Source organism: Vitis riparia, chromosome 1 (genome assembly GCF_004353265.1).
Source record: "Vitis riparia cultivar Riparia Gloire de Montpellier isolate 1030 chromosome 1, EGFV_Vit.rip_1.0, whole genome shotgun sequence".
In the NCBI taxonomy this organism is placed as follows: Eukaryota; Viridiplantae; Streptophyta; class Magnoliopsida; order Vitales; family Vitaceae; genus Vitis; species Vitis riparia.
The window spans coordinates 670,001-694,217 of NC_048431.1; the positions used below are offsets into that span (position 1 = coordinate 670,001).

At 34.8% G+C, this 24,217-nt stretch overlaps 5 protein-coding genes across 10 annotated transcripts in view; 4 read left to right on the top strand and 1 right to left on the bottom strand.

Annotated features, from left to right (window-relative positions):
• The window catches only part of LOC117923525 (arp2/3 complex-activating protein rickA), a 2,541-nt gene extending 548 nt beyond the window's left edge, over positions 1–1,993 (top strand). Inside the window, exons 2-6 of one of the 2 annotated variants that reach the window (XM_034841863.1) lie at positions 1–35; positions 138–395; positions 890–1,298; positions 1,378–1,459; positions 1,624–1,993. The exon at positions 1–35 is cut by the window's left edge and continues 60 nt beyond it. In XM_034841863.1, coding sequence (XP_034697754.1) covers positions 1–35; positions 138–395; positions 890–1,298; positions 1,378–1,459; positions 1,624–1,815 — 976 coding nt within the window. In that variant the 3' untranslated portion in view covers positions 1,816–1,993. Of the gene's footprint in view, positions 36–137; positions 396–889; positions 1,299–1,377; positions 1,460–1,551 lie in introns of both variants that reach the window. The other variant, XM_034841856.1, reaches the window with a different exon arrangement.
• A 286-nt stretch (positions 1,994–2,279) lies between these two features.
• On the bottom strand, positions 2,280–3,026 carry LOC117923535 (nodulin-related protein 1-like). Its single transcript, XM_034841875.1, has one exon. It carries the CDS (start codon positions 2,948–2,950, stop codon positions 2,528–2,530), a length of 423 nt encoding a protein of 140 aa, XP_034697766.1. The 5' UTR covers positions 2,951–3,026; the 3' UTR covers positions 2,280–2,527.
• A 1,594-nt stretch (positions 3,027–4,620) lies between these two features.
• Positions 4,621–9,165, top strand: LOC117921498 (26S proteasome non-ATPase regulatory subunit 10). 2 transcript variants are annotated; one of them, XM_034839390.1, is made up of 6 exons: positions 4,621–4,777; positions 4,963–5,244; positions 5,547–5,679; positions 5,769–5,893; positions 6,446–6,592; positions 8,414–9,165. In XM_034839390.1, the coding sequence occupies exons 2-6, from the start codon at positions 5,053–5,055 to the stop codon at positions 8,546–8,548; spliced, it is 732 nt and encodes a 243-aa protein (XP_034695281.1). In that variant the 5' UTR covers positions 4,621–4,777; positions 4,963–5,052; the 3' UTR covers positions 8,549–9,165. The 2 variants fall into 2 exon arrangements, with proteins under 2 accessions (XP_034695281.1, XP_034695274.1); XM_034839383.1 differs by having other exon boundaries at positions 4,968–5,244.
• Positions 9,166–9,972: 807 nt separating this feature from the next.
• Positions 9,973–11,575, top strand: LOC117910071. 2 transcript variants are annotated; one of them, XM_034824157.1, is made up of 4 exons: positions 9,980–10,353; positions 10,494–10,583; positions 10,682–10,778; positions 11,279–11,575. In XM_034824157.1, exons 1-4 carry the CDS (start codon positions 10,152–10,154, stop codon positions 11,421–11,423), a joined length of 534 nt encoding a protein of 177 aa, XP_034680048.1. In that variant the 5' UTR covers positions 9,980–10,151; the 3' UTR covers positions 11,424–11,575. The 2 variants fall into 2 exon arrangements, with proteins under 2 accessions (XP_034680105.1, XP_034680048.1); XM_034824214.1 differs by lacking the exon at positions 10,494–10,583 and having other exon boundaries at positions 9,973–10,353.
• Positions 11,576–14,278: 2,703 nt separating this feature from the next.
• LOC117918443 (protein GDAP2 homolog) lies at positions 14,279–24,188 on the top strand. Of its 3 annotated transcripts, none has more exons than XM_034835117.1 (15): positions 14,279–14,350; positions 15,093–15,577; positions 16,517–16,594; positions 17,122–17,177; positions 17,780–17,899; positions 18,023–18,103; positions 18,406–18,489; positions 18,668–18,871; positions 20,631–20,885; positions 21,689–21,797; positions 22,182–22,249; positions 23,132–23,201; positions 23,291–23,365; positions 23,470–23,561; positions 23,858–24,188. In XM_034835117.1, the coding sequence occupies exons 2-15, from the start codon at positions 15,260–15,262 to the stop codon at positions 23,931–23,933; spliced, it is 1,686 nt and encodes a 561-aa protein (XP_034691008.1). In that variant the 5' UTR covers positions 14,279–14,350; positions 15,093–15,259; the 3' UTR covers positions 23,934–24,188. The 3 variants fall into 3 exon arrangements, with proteins under 3 accessions (XP_034691008.1, XP_034691026.1, XP_034691017.1); XM_034835135.1 differs by having other exon boundaries at positions 20,634–20,885; XM_034835126.1 differs by lacking the exon at positions 14,279–14,350 and adding an exon at positions 14,419–14,655.
• Positions 24,189–24,217: the final 29 nt, after the last annotated feature.

Consider the following 24,217-nt stretch of genomic DNA (forward strand, 5'->3'; position numbering starts at 1 on the left):
AATTCCACTCCAAAGAACTCAGACTTTCAAAGGAGGTAATTCCAGGCCCTGAATCAAATTTCAAGTTTCTCTTCATGTTTCCATAATTTTAGTAATGAAATATGCAAAGATGGAGACTTTGATGGTGGATTTTGCAGAAAGGAAGGGCCTGAGCTGGCTCAGTAGACAATTCGCTAGCAGAATGAGCCGGGGTCATGATTTTGAGAATGATTCTGAGTATGCAACTGCAGTGGCTGCAGCTGCATATGCCGTTCACTCGCTGGAAGAAACCAGAATCCCAGATCAGAAAAAGAAGAGTGAAGGCCCTGAACCTTCTCTAACCAGGGCCATAAGCAAAAAGGAAGGAACTACCTCTGCAGTTCTAGATCCTGGTAGATCATCCAGGCGACTTTCAGGTAAGAATGTATAGTCAGGAAAGAACCAACGGGGTCATTTTCAAACTAGTTGAAGCCCTTGAGATTCTGGAATTTATTAGGGTAGGACAACAATAGTCTTAGGAAGAAAATTATTCAAGACATTTCTGTGGTTCTACAATATTTCTATAAAATAATAATAGATTCTTTGAGGAGTCTAATCATCAAAGTTTCGTTTCAATTGGGACACGATCGCTTTGCAGAATTCAGAGAATTCCCAAAAGGGTTTTTCTGAACTAATTTTTGTTTATGATTTTTGGGTTTAATCGACTTATTTGTCAGGTTTTAGATAGTTTTTAAAAATTAATATACTCGTCAAGAAGTTGAAAGCATTAAGCCTGTGTTTTTTAGATTTCGTTTGCTTAGGAAATCATTAAGAAATTCCTTCCTGTCAGTCTAGGTAATTTCATAACATGGATGCAGGACTCTATGGCATCTTTCCTGTATGAAATCAGATTAAATGGTCTTATTTTCAGGTGAAGCTTCACTCAGAATTTCAGATGGTAAAGAGAGGAGGGCACCAATAAAAACAGCAGAGAAGACTCCTCCTCCTCCTCCTCCCCCTCCCCCTCCTCCCCCCCCATCAGTACAAAAAACTCCAACAGTAAAGCCTGCTGTTGCTCCTGCTACCTCCATGAAAAAGGCTCCAACAGAGGAGCCTTCTGCTGCTGGCGCTTCATTCAGTAAAAAACCGCTGGACAAGGCAGCCAGCAGAAAACAAGACATTGCAGCGCCAAAATCTCCCCCGCCGCCACCGCCACCACCACCCCCACCACCCACCAAAGAGCCTGCAACCCGAAAAGCTCAAGCCACAAGGGGGAGACCGATTGGAGAAATAGAGATAGATGCTTGGGAGAAGGCTGAGATGGCTAAGATCAAGGAAAAGTAAGCTCCCCAATAAGCAAATACTTAACTAAACTTTGATAAGACAAACACCTCCTCCTCTAACAACTAGAAATTTCAGGTCTGACAATCTGAATGGCGAGATTGTCTCCTGGGCTGATAAGAAGAAGAAGAAGGCCAAGCTCAAACTGGATAAAATAGAGGTTTTTGTTTTGTTTGTTTTTTTTTTTTTTGGCTTCTCATATAATCAAAAAGTCATAGTGAGGAACCGATAGCAAACATATCTGAACTGCAGGGGGCATTGGATCAGAAAAGAGCGAAAGCCCTGCGGCATGACCGGACTGACAAAAACATATCTAAACTGCAGGCGGCATTGGATGAGAAAAGAGCGAAAGCCCTGCGGCGTTACCGAACTGACATACAAAACATTGATTATGTAGCAGGAGGGGCTAAAGCGCAGGCAGAGGAAAAGCGAAGAAATGAAGAGCTGAAAGTGAAAGAGAAGTCGAAGATCATCAGAGAGACGGGGCAATTCCCCCCGACATGCCTCTGTTTCTGAATGTCACTGAGACTTAGGCCTCGTCACCTGATGATTTCTGGAATAAACAGCAGATTGTAAAAAGTATAGGACCAATGTAATATTCATCCCACAACAGGATACATAGATAAAAGAACTAAGCCAAGATGGAAACATCTTGGCATGATTAACAAATGATCCAACTGATTATTCAGTGGTATTTGGCCCTTTTCTTTTATCAATGGAAAGGAGAAATTTGGGGAAATAAGAAAATAAGGCTGAAAGAAAGAAGATAAAACTAGCCATGTTGTGGGATTTTGCCATTTTGGCATATTCAAGGTCCCATTTCTTCATTGCCACTGAGAAAATTCATGGGGTTGGAGACAATTTTGTTTTCTTAGCAATCATACAATCAGGATTGAAGAAAAAACCCAAACCCAAACCCAGAAACAGGTTCCAAATCCAAAATGATGAGTAGATTAGGGGAAAACCAAGCAATCAAAGCATTTATCCAATTCAACTACCCATTCTTATAGATCTTGAAAACAATTAAGATTCTAAGAACAACTAACCACAATATTTACTTATAAGATACGATGGTTCAACACTAGTATCTGAAATTTGGGACAATTACATATATGGCCCATTTCATACTGATTAACACCAAGATTTACAGTCTAGAAAGGCTGAAACAAAGTAAAACAAAGCAGAAGACAACACATCACACAGGTTGGACAAGCAAAGGGAATTGGGGTCAGTACTTTTTCAAGAAACCTTCAGCCATCTTCAAGTAGTCACCATACCCACCTCCAGAATGGCTGTCACCACCACCGGAGTGTGAGGAGGAATGTGTCTCTGTGGTGTTGGTGGTTGAGTGGCCAGAATTGATGGTTGTGGTGGTGGAGTGGGAGGACTGGTACTGGTGGAGATAAGTCTCAGCCTTCTCCACATACTTCCCAAAGCTCTTCTCCTCCAGCTTGCCATAGTGGGAGGCGGCGCCCAGAATATCAGCTGCTGCGCCTGCGACCCTGGATTTGTCCACTTTCTCAGATTCATGGTGGAAGGAGGCTTGGGCTGCCTCTGCAACTACCTTGGCACTTGAGAGGAGCTCACTGCTGGATGGTTGGTGGTGCTTCTGGGGGTGAGAGCCGGGCCTGTGGTGAGAAGTTGGATCCATGGATGTTTGGAAAGAAAGAAACTCTGAAGATGTTTTGCAGAGAGATGGATCAAATAATGGGGATGAGGCTTGACTCCACCTTCCCCAGTAGATATATGAGGTGGGGAAGCCTCCTTCACAGTGTCGTGACCGTGTTGCTTCACCTCAGCCACATGCCCACATCTACTTCTTTAATTAAGAGTGGCCTACTTCGCCTGCCACACGGTTCGTGTGATTTTGTCAACTGTAAATTCCTTTTTGGTATTCTTCTGCAAGCAATGCTGTTCATTTCAAAACACCGATCTTTCCAATGAAGAGCATTAACAGGCGTTCCCATTTCTGATGTGGAATTAAGAACAAAGATTCTAATTGAGGGAGGATGGACAAAAATCCAATATTCCATATCGATTAATTACCAACATTGGTAATTAACAGGCGTTCCCATTTCTGTTGTGGAATTAAGAACAAAGTTTCTAACTGAGGGAGGATGGACAAAAATCCAATATTCCATATCGATTAATTACAACATTGGTTGCTTCTTATATGTGGGGCTAACTCTACTCCTATTAGTTTAGATTTTTGAGAGTGTATGTGATCTTGCATCATTAGATATATCATATTTAAGTTTGGTCCATTTCATACTATGCCAACATGGGTGTCAACAATTGAGCAAGAGTGAGGGTGTGGACCAAAGTTAAGTGTCCTATATTGATTGATTACAGATGTTGGTTGAGTCTTATACATAGAGCTAACTCCATCCTTTTATCACCTCAACAATTAAGGATTCAAATGAAAGTTCAATGTCCTACATTGACTGATTACAATGTTGATTGAGCTTTACATATAAGGCTACCTTTAAACCCTGTTAGCTCAAGCTTTTGAGAATGTATGTAGTCCTTATATGTCGGACTACCTCTAATACTCTTAGCTTAGGTTTTTGGGAGTGCATGTGATTATTTTTCATAAACACTTATAACTTATAAAAGATTATATACAATGAATTATGTTTGTTTTATTATAATGACTCGTGTGTGTCTTAAGACTTCCTCAAAAAATGATTTTTCCTCTTATGAAGGCTTGCCTGAAAAATGATTTTTCTATTATCAACTTGTTGGTTAAGTCTACATCTATATCATGAAGTCATCGAAAGCGTACCAAAGTTGAATTGTAAAACCCTTCTCTACTCTTGAGCTGCGCTTCTATGAAAGCACCCCACTAAGAATTTGGGCCACACGTAATGAGATAGGACCAGCATATCCATGGATCCATTTGGCGAAGTCAACATCATAAAAATGTTACATTTGCTAGGGATTGACCCAATTTCTATGAACAGTCCAAGATCAATTAATAAAAGGGCCTATATTAATCATCAAACAAGTTCAATCTGTTAGATGATGAGATTTGAGCATGTCACGCGGAGGAGCCAAATTCACAATATAACTGCAAGTATATTAAAAGGAGTTATTATCATCTAAAAACTGAAACAGAAGTTTATTTGGAGCATAATTAACGGATAAATTTGAAGAAAATAAGGAAAGATGACAACATTTGTATGGGTGTTGTTAGAATGACGACATAGTGGCAAGTGCCCCAGTAAAGTATTATAAAGGCAAAGCAGACCCTAGCAAACCATCATCATCCTGTGGAATATCCCACCTTGAATAAGCATTGATTAGAGTGTCATATAACAGAAGGTACACCCCAAGGGAGTGGCACCTGAGAACACCGGTTGGATTGGCTGCGCCAAGCTCTGCTAGCTAATGCATTTTGTGTTCTCAGGTCACCCCTTTGGGGCACCATGTTTACGTGTTTAGTGTCTTCTCTCCTAAGTCCGTCATATTATGCTATGTGAGTAAATTCTTTTTTCACATTTTTGTGAATCTTTTGTAAATTTTTTGAGTCATGGGAATGACTAAGTTCATGACATAAAGGAATTTTTATTTTATTTTTAGAATTATTTTTGGTAATTTATATTAACATATAATTTATATAAAATAAAAGTTATTATCTTATTTGTTTAAAATGTAAATAAGATCAGGCAGAGAAACGAACTGTAGCAAATCCGGATTCCGACTTGAAAAACCCTATACCCTACTAACTGCTAAGTGTGGAGGCCGCTCACCATGGATATGGAAATTGATCCTACAGAACCAGAAGCCCAGATCAAGGACGAAGATCTGTTCAGAGCCGCCGATTCAGGCGATTCTTCGGTTTTCAGAGCTCTCTCTCCTCAGCAGCTTCTGAGAGCTCTCTCGCTTAGGAACGAAGATGGCCGATCCCTCCTTCACGTCGCCACCTCTTTGGGTCACTTGGAGGTCTGTCTGTCCCACAATTGTTTCCCCCTTCGTTTGGTTGTTGAGAAAATTGACGAAAGAGAAAAGAAAATGAAATTTCCTTACACATTTATTCGCGCTGCAAGGTAGGAAGCAATGAAGCGATTCATTTGCTTTGTTGAATGTACTGTTCTAGGGTTTTTTTTTTTTTTTTTTGTCTTGGTGATGAATTTCCGTTGTGTGGATTGCTGTCTCGTTTTGAAGTGTCGTCACTTCTCCATGTTTAATGCTTTTCTTTTTATAGCCTATTTTGCTATTCTTGGATCTGAATCTTGTGGAATTAGGTGGTGAAGATGTTATCGGAAGCTGATCCATCAGTAAGTGGAATAAACAGCGTTGATGAAGAAGGTTGGGCGCCACTCCACTCTGCTGCAAGCAGTGGGCATACAGAAATTGTGGAGATTTTGATTAGCAGAGGTGAGGGATTTCATATGTTCATAAATTTCATTGATTTTATTAATTTAATTAATTTTCACCCAAAATGAAAGATAATTCTTCATGAACAGGGGCTGATGTTAATTTGAAAAATGATGGAGGTCGCACTGCTCTTCACTATGCTGCCAGCAAAGGATGGTTGAAAATTGCTGAATTTCTGATTTTACACAATGCAAAGCTTAATGCCAAGGATAAGGCTTGTAACCTCATACCAGAGCATTTTGATTTATTCAAGGAGCTTAGGGTCTCTTTGGCAATATTTTCAAAAATGATTCTCCAAAAAATCATTTTTGAGAACAGTTCTTAAAAACAACTCTTCTTTCAAGAACAAATCCTGTTTGGGAACTCAATTCTAATAAGATAAAGGAGAGGAAGAAAATAATGATGAGGGTTTTATGGTTAGGGTTAGGGTTATGCAGAATTGATTTTTCTGTGTGTCCTTGATTCTCTGAACTGTTTACAAAAAAATAAGTGAAAAAACTTTTAAAATATGTTTTTAAAAATCACTTTGTTTCTAGAATGCATTCTCAAAAAACTGTTTTCAGTCCACAATCTACCAAATATGTTTTTTTCAGTTTGGAAAATTCTTCTCTGTTCTAAAGCATGGGAAATTTTTTTAAGAACAGTTGTCAAACAAGTCATTAATTTTCATTTTGTTTCTTCTCATGCACATGCCAGGTCTGGCATCCTATTTAATTGTTTTCTGCATATGTGTCTGTGATTAACTATTGAATGTGATTGCATTCAGATCGGTTGCACCCCATTGCATCGAGCAGCAAGCACAGGGAACTCAGCAATGTGTGAATTCTTAATTGAGGAAGGAGCAGAAGTTGATGCTATTGATAAAGCTGGTCAAACTCCTCTTATGAATGCAGTAATATGCCAAAACAAAGAGGTAAATTTCTGTAGAGTGTATTGAGAAATAGATGTTTAAAATATTCATGATATGCCTATTAATTAGTAATTTTATGTCATTTCAAGCCACCTATTTCATGATTGGCACTTGTTTTCAGTTTTGCAGATGTGAGTTGGGATAAGGAATAGTAGTACTTCTTGTAGTATCACTAGTAAAACCAACATAAATAATATGGAAAGTTCTAAAGTACTGGATAGATACCATACTGAACTCAAAATCTGGACCGATGAAGCATAGGGCTAAATCTGAACCATTGAATAAATGTACAAAGAAACGGGTTTCGGATGCAAAGAAATGAAACCAAAATACAAAGATATAGGACATAGGTACAAAGCAATGAGAGCCTGTTTTTACCATGTGGCGTTTTGTGATTAGATTGCCTTTTTAGTACCATGATTTTACCCAAATAATATTAGAAAAAAGATTAATATTCTCAGTATGGTAGCTGTGAACTGTATCATTAGATCAAGGGATTTTCTATAGAAACAAAAGGCAAACCTTTCAAGCCCTTGTTTGAAGTGGTTGGGCCTTTATCAAATATATGATATACTGATTAGTGGATTGGCCATACTATAACTACAGACTGAAAATAAGAATGCTTCTGTTCTATGGCTAATTTTAATTACTGAGATTGATTGGAAATGGTCCTTAGTACCTTTTGTAGGGGTGTAAACAAGTTGCCATTGAGCTTCACATAATCTCAACTGTCTCTGTTCAAGCTTTCCGTCTGTTGGTTCGAATGAGCTCTAACTTGTTCATGTGCCTTAATGAGTTGTTTATTCTGAAATTCATATTCGTGTTAAAATAAAATACTTGTGCATATACTCAAAAGCATACCCTATTTCTTGTCAAACCTCATGGACCTTTATTTGTGAATTTCTTTTAAAGTATTTTTTTAACTGTAAATTTGTGGAGTTATAGTAGTACAAGTAAATGATGTCTAGGCTACTGTTCATGAGCCTAATAAATCCAAGGCTGTTATCACTCAAGCTTGGTCCATTAAGCTATCAAGCTTATTTGGACCTGGAACTGAATGAGAAAACTAATGAACCACATTTGAGCTATTCATCAGCACCTTGTTCATTTATCTTTGTCCTAGCCTCTCATTCAGATGCAGCTTTGTGAAGGATGCCACTCGCCCTAGGAAATGGTTTCAATAGGCAGTGAACCTTGGTAAAATTTTACAGACTGCTTGACCAATCTTCCTTTTTCTGTTTTTTCTTCTCAACCACGAAGAACAGTTTGGCAGGGGAGACGTTCAGTAGAGACCTACCTCTTGATTCTTAAGCCTTCACAATACTATTACGAGGACCAAACATTTGCAGATGATGACTTTAGCTATAAATTCAAAGTTATTTTACAATTCCAAATTGTTTGACTCACTTAAGCCTCTTCTATTGATTGTGTGAATTAAGTATTAACTTTCGAATAGTTACCATGTCTCTTTGTTACACAAGATATCCTGCTTTGTGCAGATCAAAAATAAAAGGGGTCAGTAGATAGCATTGGCAGAGTTAACTAAGGCCCAGGAGGGGCACATGCCCCCATAAAAAATAAAATCATAAAAGGGGTTTTGAATCCTTGACCTCATGTCTAAGAAAAAAACATGTTTTCCACTGCACTATATACGATTATCTCACCCTTTTTGTCCCCCCTAAAATAATTCTTCTATTTGTGCCCCTGCTAGAGCACATTCGTAGCTCCGCTACTGGTAGATAGTGCTGTTGCTGTCATTCTCTTGATGAGTGATGAAAAACACAAGTTCTTCTCAAATCTTTATTACTTTTGTTTGGATGACAGGTGGCTCTCCTTCTGATAAGACATGGTGCAGATGTGGATGTAGAAGACAAGGAAGGATACACTGTACTTGGACGAGCTTCAGATGATTTTAGACCAATACTGGTAGATGCTGCCAAGGCCATGCTTGAAGGATGAGCAATACTTTGAAGTAGTAACATATGGATTTGTGGAGGAGAACTAACCTGCTAGGGTGTGCTTTGTTCATGAACTACAGAGGGAACTCAGAGGTAAGTGATCGAGCTGCATGTCATAAACCAACTTATTATAAAGCCAAATGGGGAAAAATATGTAGACATGCAACTCTTATTATTTAAATTTTTTGACAATGCAAAGTAAACACGAGTTCCTCCAATTTAATTATCTGTTTCAGATTTTAAATTTCTATACCCTTGAACATTGCTCTACAGTTTTGAGTTCATTCCATCAAGAGAGTTGAAAGGTGTTTGAGACATTTAGATTCAACTAACCAAAAAATACCAGAAGAACAAGAACCTCAATTTTGGCTACTTATATCTAGTCACTGGTAATCAGGAAGTCTCAGCTTAGTTTTATGCCTTCATGGATAGCAGCAGCTTCTTTGGGTATAGGTTTTTTGTGCCTATATGTTGGATGCAGGCAGCAGTGCTCCTCCTTGAAGACATTTCCTTCCTGCACTTCCACAACCTTTATTCTATTCCTCTTTTGTGACCACTTAACATCTATTCAGTAGCTCCATACTTGGCATAAATTTCATAAAAGAGTTGAAATTTTTATTTGCCTTTTGGCGCCTGATGTATATGTCCAGTGTAATTTGGTTCATTAATTCTTTGGGTGCTTTTAATATATTTTCTTTTTGTGCCTATCAAAAAATATATATATATATATATATATATATATATATATATATATATATATATATCATGGAAATACTAGTAGGAAAATCAGGCGGCTGTGTGTTCCAAGGCATAGTGGCCTTCGCTTCCTCCACCCTACTTGGCTAATGGCAAGTTGCTGAGGCTGTCTGGGTTCTGGTTATGGCTTGATCCTATGTGGGATTTTTGACCAAAATAAAATAAAATATATATATATATATATATAACAATTTTAAAAAATATTCTTTAACATATGGTAATTCACAAATATATATATATATATATATATATTCTCAAATTTTGGATACTTTGGAGGCATTCATCTTTCTTATAATTTTTTAACAATAAATGCTAATTATAATTAACAATAAATGCAAATTATAATTAAAGTTGAGTTCAAATTTATCATCTTTCTTATCAAAAAAAGTTATTCTATGTTAAAGATTACAAAAACTTTTGTGATCGAATATTTGTCATGGAATATGTACACTAAAATTTAAGTCATTGGATAAAAAATATAAATAAATTGAATCAAAATATAAATAAATAAAAAAAGACATGAAAATTTGAAATTAAGGTAATTAAAGAATAGATCGAAGTATGAACAATGAAATCGGATTTGACATGAAACCTAAAATATATATAAACCCTTCATAGATCAAATTTTCCATTTTGATTGGTCCAAAAATTATATTTGTTTGTTTAAAATAACACAGTGACATATTTTAAGCGTTAGGGAATGTGCCACGTGGACATATGCATGCCCACCGTGGAACCTTGGTAGCTTCCTCACCTGATCCGAACCCTTTTGGAGGACTCCAGTGTTGGATAAATATCAACCGTTGCTTCTGCTTCTTCTTCCCTATCATCTCTCCTGAGGCATAGCCATGGTTTCCTCTCTCCTCTCACCTCTCTCCGACACTGTTCTTCACTCTTCACCACCCAAAATCACAGTCTCTGAGAAACCCACAACACCTCAGAAGAAAACCCAACTGGGTTTCACCAAGAAACCCTCATGGACTTCACCACTTCTTCAGAAATCTATCCCCTTGGCTGCCTCAGTTGCCATTCTTCTCTGGTCAAATCCAGGTATTCTTCAAGAATTTCTGTTTTCCAACTATTTTATATACACCCAAAACGACGTCGTTTTAATCATGAACTGAGTCCATTCAACTGAGTTAGTGAATTTAGAGTAAAAATGTGATGATTTGAGCTTCTGGGTATTGCAGCAAATGCTGGGTTTTTGTCTGGATTCTCAGGAATTGAATCTGTTCCTGGTCCTGAATTGCCTCAAGTTGACTTCCTCAATAAGTTTAATGGTTTGGTTTGATCTTCTTCTCTCTTTATACTCTCATGGATCATTCAACTGATACTCAGAAACTCAAAATGGCTTCCGATTTTCACCCTTGTTTTGCAGAAGAAAACCAGAAGAAGTATGCTGAATTTGACGAAAGATTCAAGTCATCTCCCCTGCTCAAGGAGCTCCTTGAACGATCCAAGTTGAATCAAGAAAAGTAATCTTCTTGTCCATTTTTTTCTGGTTTCGGATGATACCACGTGTGTGAATGAGTTTCAGACACTTAATAAGGGGTGATTTTATATATGTATAGACATGATTTTTAACCATTAGGAGAACAGGCTTAGTACAGAAAATATCTTAAGTTTTTGACTGTGATTGAAAAAAAAAAAATTGCAGTAACTTAAAAAAATATTTTTGAAAATATGATCCTTTGAAAATTATTTGCAAACCATTATAGATTTGGTAAAAAATATGTAGAATCTGGTCATATACAAGCCTAAATTTTACATAAGAGGGCCATTGACTTCCTCCTATTTTCTATCCCAAACCCTGACATTTGATCATCATGCAATAATTATAATTTGCCAATTGTAAAAATATTTCCCACTTACACAAGCTTTGCTATGGGGTTGGGTTCTTCATGTAAGCTTCATATTTGGGTTTGGATCATCTCTTTCCTACCTTGGCTTCAATTAGCATTGCTAAAATTTTCAGGAACCGAAAAGAGATTCAAGACAAGTACTGCATTCGAGGGGCGGAATGGGGGGTCGGAGACTGTTCGGTTGAAGGAATGTCACCGGCAGATAGAGATAATTTTATTGCGACGCTGAAACAGAAGCTAGGAGATGGAGCAAAGTGAGGGAAGAGCTGATAGTAATCCTTCAAACATTCTAGTTTAACCTGTATTTTTCTTGAGTTTTTCTCCTTTTTTATCCTTGCCAATTGTTTAGCTAGAAACATTGAGTCATTTCTTATGATATTTGATAGTTAAAAAGTCTATATGTTCCTCCAGCATCTGCTCCATTTCTCTCCCTTTTGTTTTTTGTTTTGTTTTTTTTTTTTTAATCCGTTTGTATGCCAAGAAAACGAAGTAGAGAAAACCCATTTAGAATATGTTTTACGGTGATTTTAGGTGGTATTTTCAACCTACAAAATATATATCTATTTTAAAAATAAAAAATAAAAAATAGGTGTTTTGTAAAATTTATGAAATACTTTTAAAAATCATCGGTATTGAAAAATTATTCATTATGTTTTTTTGGAAAAATACTTGATAGGTGATTATTTTAAAATTATTTTCAGATAAAACACTTTTATTAAAAACACTTAAAATAAAAACATTATCAAATACACTCTAAGAGTATGTTTTTCATTGATTTTAAAAAGTATTTCTAATATCTTTAATACTTAGTGGACGTTTAGGAGATATTTTAGAAAGCATTTTTAACACTTGAATGATAATTTTTTTTAAGTATTATAAATATTAAAAGCATTTTTTAGAATCACTATCAAATAAGTTTTAATTAAAATATAAAAAATTTAAAAAAATGCAATTTTAAAGTATGTGAAATAGTAATTCTAAAAAATGATTATAATTTAATATTTCGAAAGATAAAAATTTTCAAGTATTATAACGTTTAGAAACACTTCATAAAATTACTATCAAACACAGTTTTAGAGTCTGGTAATTGTTTTCGAAAACAACTCAAAATAATAGTTTTTGAAAATTATTTTTTGATATTTTATAAAATAAAAGTCTGTTTAAAAACCTAAAATGTTTTTAATATTTTAAAATATATTTAATTTTTTTATATCTGATATTTTATTTTTAATATTTATATAATTTTTTTAAAAAAACATTTATAAGTTAAACGGATAGAAAACAATTAAAATATGTTTTCTAAAAACACTCAAAATAAATTTTGATTATCAAACTTATTTTTCAAGTTTTTCGTTTTAAAAAATAAAAAATTGTTATTGAAAATAATTAACAAATAGACCTGTCTTTTTCTTTTTCATCCAACCTTAATCAAGGTCACAACTTGACTTTAATATTATTTATATAAATTTATTTTTTCCCCTATCTAGATATTATCAATTAAATATAAAATCAATTAGAATTTTAAAATACTTTATACAAAGTTCAGGAGAAACCCAAGATATTTTTAGTAAAATCATGAAAATTTAAAAATAAAGAATTCTTTTTTCCTTTTTGAAAATATTGATCCAAATAACATATTGATGTTCCCTCAATCAAATTGAAAATAAAATAAAAGAAAGATAATAAATAATAATGAAAACATCAACTCCACCTTCACTATCAAATATTTTATTTTTCTTGGTGGGTGGTGTATGCACGTTTAATATTTTTCCAATGTCCTTATATGAAGGAGAGGTTTGTTGTTTGTTGGCATGTGCCTCTATTATTAAATTTATATTAAAAAAAAAGAGACAATTAAAGTGTCTTCTTGAATTTGCTTCCTATTTTTTATTTTTAAAATAAAAAATAAGAATAATATTTATTGTATAAGATATAAAAAAATTTAAAAACTTATATTAAAAATATAATGATATAAAAGTATTTTAAAAAGGTGAGACATAAAAAAACTTTTACTTGAAAAAATATGAGCTAAGCATATACTTTTATATAAAATTTGTCGATACTTTTTTATTTTAAAAACAAAAATTAATGTATGTATCCCTTATTTAAAACAACTTAATAATTTAAAGTAACTTAATAATTTAATTTAAATCATTAAGTAAATTAAATATATTTGATAAAATAACATAATAGTATGAGTTAAAGTAAAAAATAATTTTAAATAATAAATAAAAATAATTAATTTATTTTTACATCCACATTTTTATTTTATATTTTTATTTATTATAATTATAATTTATGAGGATAAATATGTTGATTTGATAATTTAAAATAAATTTTAAGTTAATTATATTAAATAACCATAATATTTAAAGTAAAAATTAAGTAATAAGTTATAAGTTAATAACTTAAATATAATTTGACTTAAAATGAATTTAAGTTATTAAATAATAAATATTAAATTAAATTTTAAAAATAAAAATAAAATAAAAACCTAGATAAATTTGGAATTTCCCTTCCATATGTTTCCTATAATTGAAACAAAGAGGACATAATTTTTTTATTATGGTAAAAATGACCCGAAAAATATGGTAGTTTTAATATATAAAAAGAAACAAAATATTATAATTTCTAAAAATAACTATTTTTAGTTTAAGAAAATCGGTCCACTTATAAGAAAAATATTTAAAATTTTCCATGTCTTTCGAATACCAAATTCAAAATTTGAAATATATCCAAAATTTCCGCAAAGTTACCAAAAAGGACAAAATCAATTCTTCAACATAATATATAAAGTAGATAAAAATAAATAAATAAATCAATAAACAAACAAACAAAACTCTATATTCACTTTTTTTTTTTGTTTTTTTCTTTCACACTCCACATTTAACTTGACAATGTGAAAATGAGGGTAAAATTGAAATTTTGTATTTTGATTTAAAAAATAATTAAAAAATGGTGGGTGTGAAAAGGGCATAGTGGGTTGAAATAGAAATTTTTTAAAAAATAAATAAATAAATTGGTCAAATAAATTGTAAATAAATAATAAAAATTGTTATTAAATATTATTATTATGATTTATTTATTTATAGGAAAAACGCGAGATGCAAGGTCATAGGCCCGGCAATTATAGTTGGAAGCTTGTAATGGTCCACATCACCCCATCGCGCTGCCCAAGCTCTCTGGTACGTTTCTCTCCATCTCCAAAATTAGGGTTTTTTTTTTTTTTTCTTTTTTCCTGTATTCTCCCAAAATTTCCTTCATTCTCTCATAATAGAAAATCCTTTATTCTCTATTTTCTTGGGATCTCTGGCTTTCAGCTTTCTGGGATGGGTCTTGGTTTTGTGGGGTGTATTTCCTTTTTGGTTGCTGAGAAAACGTGGGAAATCGAGGGAATTGGGTTTTGGAATGTTGGGTTTCGGTGCTGGGGGGCCGCGGAGGAACTGAATTGAGCACTGTTGGCTTGGGAGGAAGGAGCTGTTAGGGCAAGGTGAGGTAGAACGGCATAGTATATGGGGTTGGGAGATGTTTTGTTTATGTTGTTTTTATTGGTTCGTGCTGGAGCGGAACGGAGAGCAAAAGAATTTGATCAACATTGGGTGATGCTTGGTTTTAAATCATTCTGTCTGGTGGTTTTTATGAAAGTGGGAAATTTTTAGAATTGAGAGATGCTTGATTTCTATTGTGCTGTTTTCTGGGTTTTTAATTTGAGATGGTTGGAATTTTTCACTGGTTTGTTTATTAAATTATGCAGACTATAATTTTATTGCCTATGTTTATGATTGATGCAGTGGACTTTTTTGGGGAGAAATTTAGAGATTTATTTATTTATTATTATTATTATTATTTTGTTGTTGTTGAGTATGTGAATTGCTTTAATGGTGATGTGGTTGTCCCTCTCTTTGTTTTGCCTTTTTCTTTCATCAGGTATATTGTGACTGATAAATGATTGGGGTTTGAGAATTTGAAGTTCAAATTTTGGAAGGGTAAGGGTACACGTCCAAACTTTGGATTGGTTAAGATGAAAAAGAGGTGTTAGTGTGTGTCAAAGAACCAGCAATTGTGGGAAGACAAGATTTATTGGGAGTTACAGAATGTATCGGCCGGTGGCTACAGCCCCGACTCAGGGTGGAATAGCCACCGAAAGTGCAGACTATGTGGTTGAACTCAATCAAGTTCCACGGTGGAGTGATGCGGAGCATAAATCTTCTTTGGAATATGACAATGAGGATTCTTCTTTTCCAACTTCATACTTTCCAGATCCTCTAACCTCAACATCTGAGGCAGAGAGTGGTGGCAATGGGATGATGTCCAGGTTTCCTGTTAATCATGAAATTAACTCAAAGATATATCTATGGAGGGGAAATCCATGGAATCTTGAGGTAGATGCGGTTGTTAACTCCACAAATGAGGTGAGTAGTATAACCTTGCAGAGAAAGGTGTATTTTTTGTTAATGATGACTATAATGGGGTAAAAATACTTGAAGATTTCCATTTTTGGAAATAAACAATTTTGCAGTTGTTATTTTTGTGTATATGTGAATCGTGTGCATTTACCTTTTTACTTTTTTTGCATCTCTATGTGGAAAATGGAATGATTCAAATTAGTTGTTGGTGCACTTGAACTTGTCTGGGCATGCCTTAGAAAGGTTAATTTTGAGGGAGGCTTAATATGTTTTGATCTTGGATATAAAATAGAAACATGATGCGACAGTTTTAGGTTTGATCTTCTAGGCTAAATCCCAAATTTCTAACCCTTTTTGAACTTCCCTGTAGGTGCAATAAATCATCCTACCTTGGTTTCATTAGTCTTTTTAGCTGGTTTTCACTCGAAGCATGTGAACTTTCAATTTGACTCATTTCCCTGTGGAAAACATGATAGGTTTCTCTTGGGAAATGAAAAAATTCATAGTTGAAAAGTGGAATTGGTCTCCAAAATCCTTTATTTAAGTGCTATTTGGTCTCATCAAATCTGAGATGGAAGTGGTGTTTGTAGTTCCAATGCTGGTTGGAGTGAGAAAAAAATGTTCTTAGATGATTGCTTATCTGTGGTGCATTTATCACCAATCTCTGCATTCTGGCAGGAAACTTCCCATTCGAATTAGTTTGTCAATTCCATGCAACTTAACATGCTCGACCAACAAAGAATTTATGCATCTGTGAAATCTGATTAGAGATATATTTATCTCAGTTCATGATGGGGTGTTTCTATTTTCTTCTTTCCTAATGTGCCATTAAGCTTCCTTACCTTAATGAACACCAATAAGCATGCGTGGATTAGCACTAACTGATGAAGGAGACTGGTCTTTAGTTTCATTCTGACAATCATTTATCATTTTGGTGGTTAACAGAACTTGGATGAAGCACACAGCAGCCCTGGTCTGCATGCTGCAGCTGGGCCTGGTCTAGCAGAAGAGTGTGCAACATTGGTAAGGGATGTGTGTGAAATTGTTATTTGTCCTTTCAATTTGTGGATTGTGTTGCTCATGTAGGGATGCAATAAATAGGTGCCCCTTGTATACCTTATGTATACTTTGGTGTACTTTTTTCTTTTATTAATTTACATATACCTATCTTTACCTATCACCAAAAAATAAAAAAAAATTGTATGGATGCAATAAAACTTGGGGGCCATTCATAATCTGGCAAATCATCATCCTTATATGGTTTTACCATCTGTGAGAACATGACCATTATTTATGTGAGAATAAAATATGCAAATATATTGTTTAAGCCATAACATTTCCTGAATTTATATTTTAAATATTGAAAAGGGAAAAGGAGAACACTTAATTAAGATAAATTCCTAACATTTTCAAACTATCTTACGAAATTACTATTTTGATATGAACCAAGTTCTGTTTACTACTATTCTGATAGGTATCTGACATGGCAACTTGTTTGAAATAAGAGATCTTAGAAGCTGAAATTATTAATATGCTTTCCTTTTTCACAGGGTGGATGCCGTACAGGGATGGCTAAAGTAACTAATGCATACGACCTTCCTGCTAGGTAGGTATATCAGTTCTTGTTCATCTTTAGCTGCTTTATTATCTCCAATTATGGTTTTATATATGTTGTTACTGAAGACGAGAAGAAATACATTAATGTATTATACTAGAAACTCATTTTGTACTGTAATGTTGTCACCTAAGGTGTTAGCGAAACCAAAGATATTAATGTTTCCATGCTGGATGTTTCATCATCTTAGTGAGAATAGCAGTCATATTGGTAGTTGTAGCAGTTTCATGTTGTTCACAAACAACTGAGGTACTTGTTTAGTTGTAAGCCAATTTTTTGGTTGGACAACTGGCATTGGTTATCAGTCCATTCTGATGAAAACTGCTTAGTTTTGCATACCATATCAAGCAATTCTGTGTTTATGTTGCATAAGGGGTGTTTCATGTCTAGAATCCATCGTGCTTCACAGGTTGCAGAACATGGTTTAGCATCCTTGATTTTCCAGTCTTTTAAATCTTTAATTGCTACTGTGCTGCACTTTGTTTCTCAGTATCCATATCAACAAACAGCATACATACTCCATTTGTTTAATTTTAGGGCATGGGTTTATTACTTAAAGCTGATTGATTCTTGTTTCTTGCTACTTATGGTAGGAGGGTTATTCATACTGTGGGTCCCAAGTATGCAGTAAAATATCATACTGCTGCAGAGAATGCTTTGAGTCACTGCTATCGGTCTTGCCTTGAACTTCTTATAGAAAATGGCCTTCAGAGGTTGGTTGCTATCAGATGTTACATTCATTTCTTTCTTGTATAGATTGTTCATCACTTGTTACCTTTTTTTTTTTTTTTTCTTAATGAACAGGAATTTAGTTTAATTGACATTTTTGGATGCAGCATTGCTATGGGCTGCATATACACAGAGGCTAAAAATTATCCTCGGGAACCAGCTGCACATGTGGCTATAAGGACAGTGAGATACTTCTCTACGTATTGTTGCACTTATTTACTAGATCTTGGCGATGCTTTCTGTGAACCGCCAAAGGACTGTTTTAAAGGGCACACAGTATTGGCATGCATATATTTCTGTACCTATTTGTATGTGGTGGAATGCACAAATTATCTATGCATGTGTGTATTTATTTATATCGATGTTTCTTTGTGCGTGATATATGTAGGTTGGATATGTAGATGAGTATGTTTTGGAAGTTGAGTGTTCTTTATTTTATTCTCAGATGTTCAATTCATCGTTTATTTGTTTTTTGTTCAGGGACAGTGAGGCGGTTTCTTGAGAAGCAGAAGGATAAAATTACTGCTGTTGTCTTCTGTACTACCACAGCAAATGATACTGAGATATATAAAAGGTATGTCTGTATTCTTGTTTGTGCCATTTTGTTGCTGATCTTTATGCCACTTTTTGAATTAGTTGCAAGGCACCTTGTTTCGCCTATGGCATTGTGATGCTATTATTTTGTTTCTAATTATGATTTTTTGCCCTTAAGTTTTGTTGGACTTATCCTATTTTACCTTTTTACAATGCAGATTGCTTCCACTTTATTTTCCTCGGGATAAACATGAAGAGGAGGTGGCAATGTCAAAGCTTCCTGCAGATGTAGGGGATGAGAATGGTGAAACAATCATAGATGAACGTAAAATCAGAATAAAGCCTCTGCCCAAAAAGACTGCTCCTAAACCTCCCAAAGCCCCAGTTGATCTTCCTGTCAGTGATGTTGGATTGATACGGCGGTGAGTGAACTTTGTTACCTGTTAAAAATCTTAACCAAATCTGCATATGTTTCATTCCCCCTTATAGTGGTTGATTGCCTGAGAACATCGGGATTATGTACAAGTAGTAGAATGGGTTTGATTAGAATATTTGTTTGTTCACAGGCTACGAAAAAAATGTAGATGTTTTTCTGTTTATCTTCATCAAGCTCAAGTCTAGTTTGCTAAGATATATATTACTGTTGTTATTTATTTATTATTGGTATAGATAAGGGGCTTTCAAGTTGAAATTGGTAGGTGACCAGTGTTATGCTTAGGATTCAGTTAGAGCGCATTTTGATTGGTTTGCTATATAACCTTGATTTGGGTGATCCTAAATTTTTCCAATGGAAATTCCGTCCAGCATTGTTTATTATTCCATAACTCATGGTTGCCCTCCAATGCACCAGCTCTGTTTTGTCTGGTGCTGCCAATCTGCATATATGTTATTGCTTTCTTCAAGATTATTACTCATTTTCATATTTTAAGCCTTAGAAGCACTTCACATTAAGTTGTAAAAGCTTCCTAGTTGGTGGGAGTGCAAGCAACTAGGTGATACTTATGTACCAGGTATAGGAATTGGTTTCTATTAAGCATTAAAGTATGAAGTTTATGAGCTGCTCAGATATTTATGAAGCTCAGCGATTGCCATTGGAAAATGATTGTGACACCAATCTAAAGGAGTAGGAGTTGTTGTTGGAAGAGCAATGCGAGTTTATTGTGCTGCCAAAATGGGCAATTATCGGCATTGTACTTCTCTTTCACAAGTCTATGTTGTGACTTTATTGTCTAATCCCACCATGGCATGCCCATGCATTTATTTAGGGTAAAAGTTCCTTTTTCCTGTAGCATATTGATGGTGGACTCCTAATGAGTTGGTGAAATTTTGAGTCACGAGTTTGTTCCATCTACCTTTAAATTTGTCACAAGATTTTTTTTTTCTTTCTACATGTACTTGGTAAAGAACCATTCCATGTGTTCATCTTCCACATTAATACTAAGGGCATTAACCTATTTCAGCCGTATTGGCCTATGAGAGGGCAGATGTTGATGATTTACTACTTTTTATTTCAAGCACTCTCTTAGTGGTAGGAAGTGGGTAATTAATTCATAAGTAAACAACTTGTAAAGCAATGATTTGTCAAAGAAGTGGAGGAACAAATATTGCTCGATATTAATTCCATTATGGGCCAAGTGAATTCTTGTGCTCTTGTACAGTGCATTACTGCCAATACATAAGAAGGTACCTGAAAGGTTATTTAGAATATATTTTGGGAGCAGAATGTCATATAATTCCATTAGATATGACATAATAGTTTCAAAACTTATGTGTGGAGCCCTTGTTGGAGTGGTAAATTTTGACAACTTTATAAAACAGGTGGTCTGTTGCAAAGAGACAATAGCAGCCAAATTAAGAGTTCAATTAGTTGTAGGAAGCTTATGCATCCCTTGGTATTTGGTCTTCGAAAGGGAAGTATGAATTGGCTTTTTCATTTACCTTAGTTTTAGTACTGATGAGAAACTGAAAAATGCCTTGTGAAACATCTATTTATTTAAGAAGCCATTTTCTTAAGTTTTATGCCCTTGCATATTTCCATTCAAGTAGCTCTTATTATTGTACAAATTTTGTTTGTTATCCTTACTGTTTTTATCAAGAATACTATTCCAATCACAACAGAATATATATTACTTGCTGCTTTTGCATTTTTATATGACCGATCTTACTTGAGGGTTTTTGTAGCAGGAATTCATCATATTTGGATTCATATCTGGATCCTGCTTTCATGTCCTTAATTAAAGATCCGGATCAGAGGCGTAAAGAGCAATGGGAAAAAACTGCTCAAGCACAGAGTGGATGGAATTGTGCTAAATTGCTTGGATTTGGTGACCTTGGTGGACCTCCATTATCTGCTGCTGAAGAATACTCTCTTCATTCTAGATACCTTAGTAAAGCAAATTCTCTTAATCTTTCTGAAATTGCAGAAATGAAAATTGTGTAAGCATTTTGTTTTTCCTTGTTTGACTGTTTTATTTTTATCTTTTGGCTTACATTTTTATTATAAATTTTAATTGTTTTGTCAAGTTAATTAATAAAGTTTGGCCAGTTTTTACATTTCATGATATATCTGATTTTTAACTTTGCTTAATTTTATTGCTGATCGGTATGAAATTGTGCTTTCACAGATGCTGTTACAACTAAAAGTTTAGTTATCAACTCTTATGGTTTTTAAATATCCCTTTTTTTTTTGTATGTCTGCTTTCATTTGCTTGACTCTGTAAGTCCCTTATAAACCTAGCTATGAACTGTATAATTTTATTTTACTAGACATGCCTTTAAGCTTCCTTGTTATTGATTATCACTCACCACTTTTTACAGCTTTATAAGGCAATTACATATCATTACCATTGAAATGTTGATAAGTGGCTATATCATGGAGGTTAACACTAAATATATGAGCAGCTCCCCCACCATAAACATGCATGCACACACAAAAGAAAAAACCCACCAATGGAACACCCACTTCCTTTTAAAAGAATTTCTGTTCCTGATTTTGCAGTGTCTTAGATTCGTGATGGCCAATGATAAAATTATTGAAAAAAGTTATCTAGGATGTCTTTGCAAAAGTCTTATAAAGTCGAAACACTCAAAAAAGGCAAAGAATATTCACTAATTATTTTGAGTCACGTTTTTCACTTTTAGGGGGAAAAAATTAACTTTCCCTTCATCTGTTCTGATTGATGGTTGTGGCTACTCATCGATTTCCAGAATCTTATTGAGCTCTTTCATTCGTATTTCAGTTACCGTGGTGGTGTAGACAGTGAGGGCCGTCCCATAATGGTTGTTGTGGGAGCACATTTTCTTCTGCGATGTCTGGATCTGGAGCGGTTTGTGTTCTATGTAGTAAAGGTAAAAAGATTACAATTTGCTTCAGTTTGAGACATTGCTTTTGCAGGCATGCTATTACATTTTTCCTGTTGCAGTTTTAGTTTTTATGCATTCATTAGAAAAACAAGGGCATGGAATCCTTCAAAAGAGCTATAGAAGAGGAAACCAAGAGCAAAGAAAATATACTTGCCATCTTAAAAGCAACCACACTCTCAGCAAGGGAAAAAATGCCCCTTATTTTCCCTTGCATTTTGATTCATGGGTTACAAATGTTTTCTGCTTCCTGGTGTTGGAAAATTTGTGCTACACTTTCTGATGCTTGTGTTCTTATACTGCAATGTTTTTCTTGGATTTCTCATTGTTATGGAGCACTGATCATTGGAAGTCTTGATTGTTAAATTTCAGGAGTTTGAGCCTGTGATACAGAAGCCTTATACTATTGTTTACTTCCACTCAGCAGCATCGTTGCAGATGTAAGTATAGTGTGTTTGACTTTAACATACAAATTTTGACTTGAATATTTTGCTTTTATGCGAAGCAATTAGCTGATCAGCTACTGAATGTTGTTGTCTATGTGGGTGAGGCTGCCGGAATTTTGTGTCTTGAAATAGTCTATATCTAGGGTACCTTACAGGGTTACACTAGCGAATTTGCTACTTCACTAAGTTTGTTATTTTCATGTTTGTGATCTATGTCACATGAGACAATGCAAGTAGTGGGAGAAGCAATGTTTTTAGTCAAAATTTCTGCTCCCTCTATTAAAAAATGAAAAGGTTTAAATTCATTGATTGCTTTTGTGTCACACTTAATAAGGTTTTTCCTACACAGGCAAACTTCTTTAGTAACTTGGAGCCTTTTAACACCTTCTCAACATCAAGGTGCTAATAACCTTCAAATGGCTCTTTCTCTGCACCTGGATTGTGGAAATAACTCAGAATCCTTTTTCCACAGAAGAAACCAGAAGGGAAAAAGAAAAAGAAAAATGTGTCACTTGCATTAACAGAATAGTCTATTGGTTTCTCCACATTGCTTGGGTCATTTGAGATACTTACTTTAAATAGTTATCTATTAATCATTATGATATTAAATGGACTTCTGGACACTGAGGAACAAATAAACCAACTTCCATGCTTGTGTGCCTGCATATAGACACATACAAAAGATAGAACTAAAAAAATCTACAATTTTCTATCTATAACACAAATTGGTTGCTTTTCAAGCTTTAGTATTATTCTCCCCCCTATAGGTTGAAGTGGCATCATATGTCAGGTTTAGGGTCTTAAATTTGTATGTAAGGTTCCTGCAACTAATCCAGATGTGCCCACTTTATAACTACCTGTTTCTGGTGTGAACAGCCAACCAGATTTGGGTTGGATGAGGAGATTACAGCAAATACTTGGTCGGAAACACCAGCGTAACCTTCATGCAATTTATGCTCTACCAATTTATTCCACCCTGTTTAGAATCACACACACACATGCAATCTTAGATCTGATTTCACCTCTACTGTATAGGCAATTTATGTTCTTCACCCGACATTTGGATTGAAGGCTGCAGTTTTTGCTCTGCAATTGTTTGTAGATAATGTGGTAAGTCCAAAAGTATCCTCCTTGACCAAATGATTATATCCTGACCTCTGTGACTTCTGTTTGAAAGCTTATTGTAAGTGAAATTGTTGGGAAATGGTCTCTAGGTGTGGAAGAAAGTGGTATATGTTGACCGACTCATGCAGCTGTTCAGATACGTTCCGCGTGAGCAGTTGACAATCCCCGACTTTGTGTTTCAGTTGAGTTTTCTGTTCTTTTTCAAAATCTGGACTTTGTTCTCAATTATCAATAACCAAGTTAGTAACCGTCCCACATCTAATTAAAAGGCATTCCTGATAGAAAAGACACCAAGGCAGTAGGTTGCCTTTATTTTTCCATTGCCCACATGCAGTCCACGTGATGATCAAGGAAAATAAGATGTAGGTCATTTGGTTTTGCTGATTTGAGGTTGTGTGAGAGGTCTCAGCTTCAAACCCATTAAAGTTCTGGGGAAAAAATCCCGGGTTCTAATGATTAAATCATATGATTATGCAGGCATGATTTAGAAGTGAATGGAGGGAAGGGCCTCATGGTGGATCCCAGAACAAAATATGTATATCATCGGCCATGAAAGGCAGCAAAAAGGGGATTGAGCAGCTCCACAAGGTTGTGCTTTCTTCATTTCTTCTCGTGTATTGTATTTGGCAGGTGGATTTGGGATTTGTATTTGGTGCCATTTGTGTAGTAATAATAATAATAATATATCTCATTCCCTTTTATTTATTTATTTTTAATTCTTAATTATTATGTATCATTTCTTGGGCAAATGCGTTCATGTATGAAAGATGGAAAAAGTAATAAGTTCACAAAAGGGCAGTTTGTCAAATACCAATGGCCTCCCCTGTGATTTATTTT

Excerpts from the sequence above, each read along its gene's own strand:
- LOC117921498 (XM_034839390.1), top strand. The coding sequence starts at position 5,053 with ATGGATATGGAAATTGATCCTACAGAACCAGAAGCCCAGATCAAGGAC. Across the intron at positions 5,894-6,445 it reads AGCTTAATGCCAAGGATAAG|ATCGGTTGCACCCCATTGCA; the intron begins GCTTGTAACCTC and ends GATTGCATTCAG. Across the intron at positions 6,593-8,413 it reads TAATATGCCAAAACAAAGAG|GTGGCTCTCCTTCTGATAAG; the intron begins GTAAATTTCTGT and ends TTTGGATGACAG.
- LOC117923535 (XM_034841875.1), bottom strand. The coding sequence starts at position 2,950 with ATGGATCCAACTTCTCACCACAGGCCCGGCTCTCACCCCCAGAAGCAC.
- LOC117918443 (XM_034835117.1), top strand. The coding sequence starts at position 15,260 with ATGTATCGGCCGGTGGCTACAGCCCCGACTCAGGGTGGAATAGCCACC. Across the intron at positions 20,886-21,688 it reads ATTGCAGAAATGAAAATTGT|TTACCGTGGTGGTGTAGACA; the intron begins GTAAGCATTTTG and ends TTCGTATTTCAG. Across the intron at positions 22,250-23,131 it reads TCAGCAGCATCGTTGCAGAT|CCAACCAGATTTGGGTTGGA; the intron begins GTAAGTATAGTG and ends TGGTGTGAACAG.
- LOC117910071 (XM_034824157.1), top strand. The coding sequence starts at position 10,152 with ATGGTTTCCTCTCTCCTCTCACCTCTCTCCGACACTGTTCTTCACTCT. Across the intron at positions 10,584-10,681 it reads CTTCCTCAATAAGTTTAATG|AAGAAAACCAGAAGAAGTAT; the intron begins GTTTGGTTTGAT and ends CTTGTTTTGCAG. Across the intron at positions 10,779-11,278 it reads TCCAAGTTGAATCAAGAAAA|GAACCGAAAAGAGATTCAAG; the intron begins GTAATCTTCTTG and ends TAAAATTTTCAG.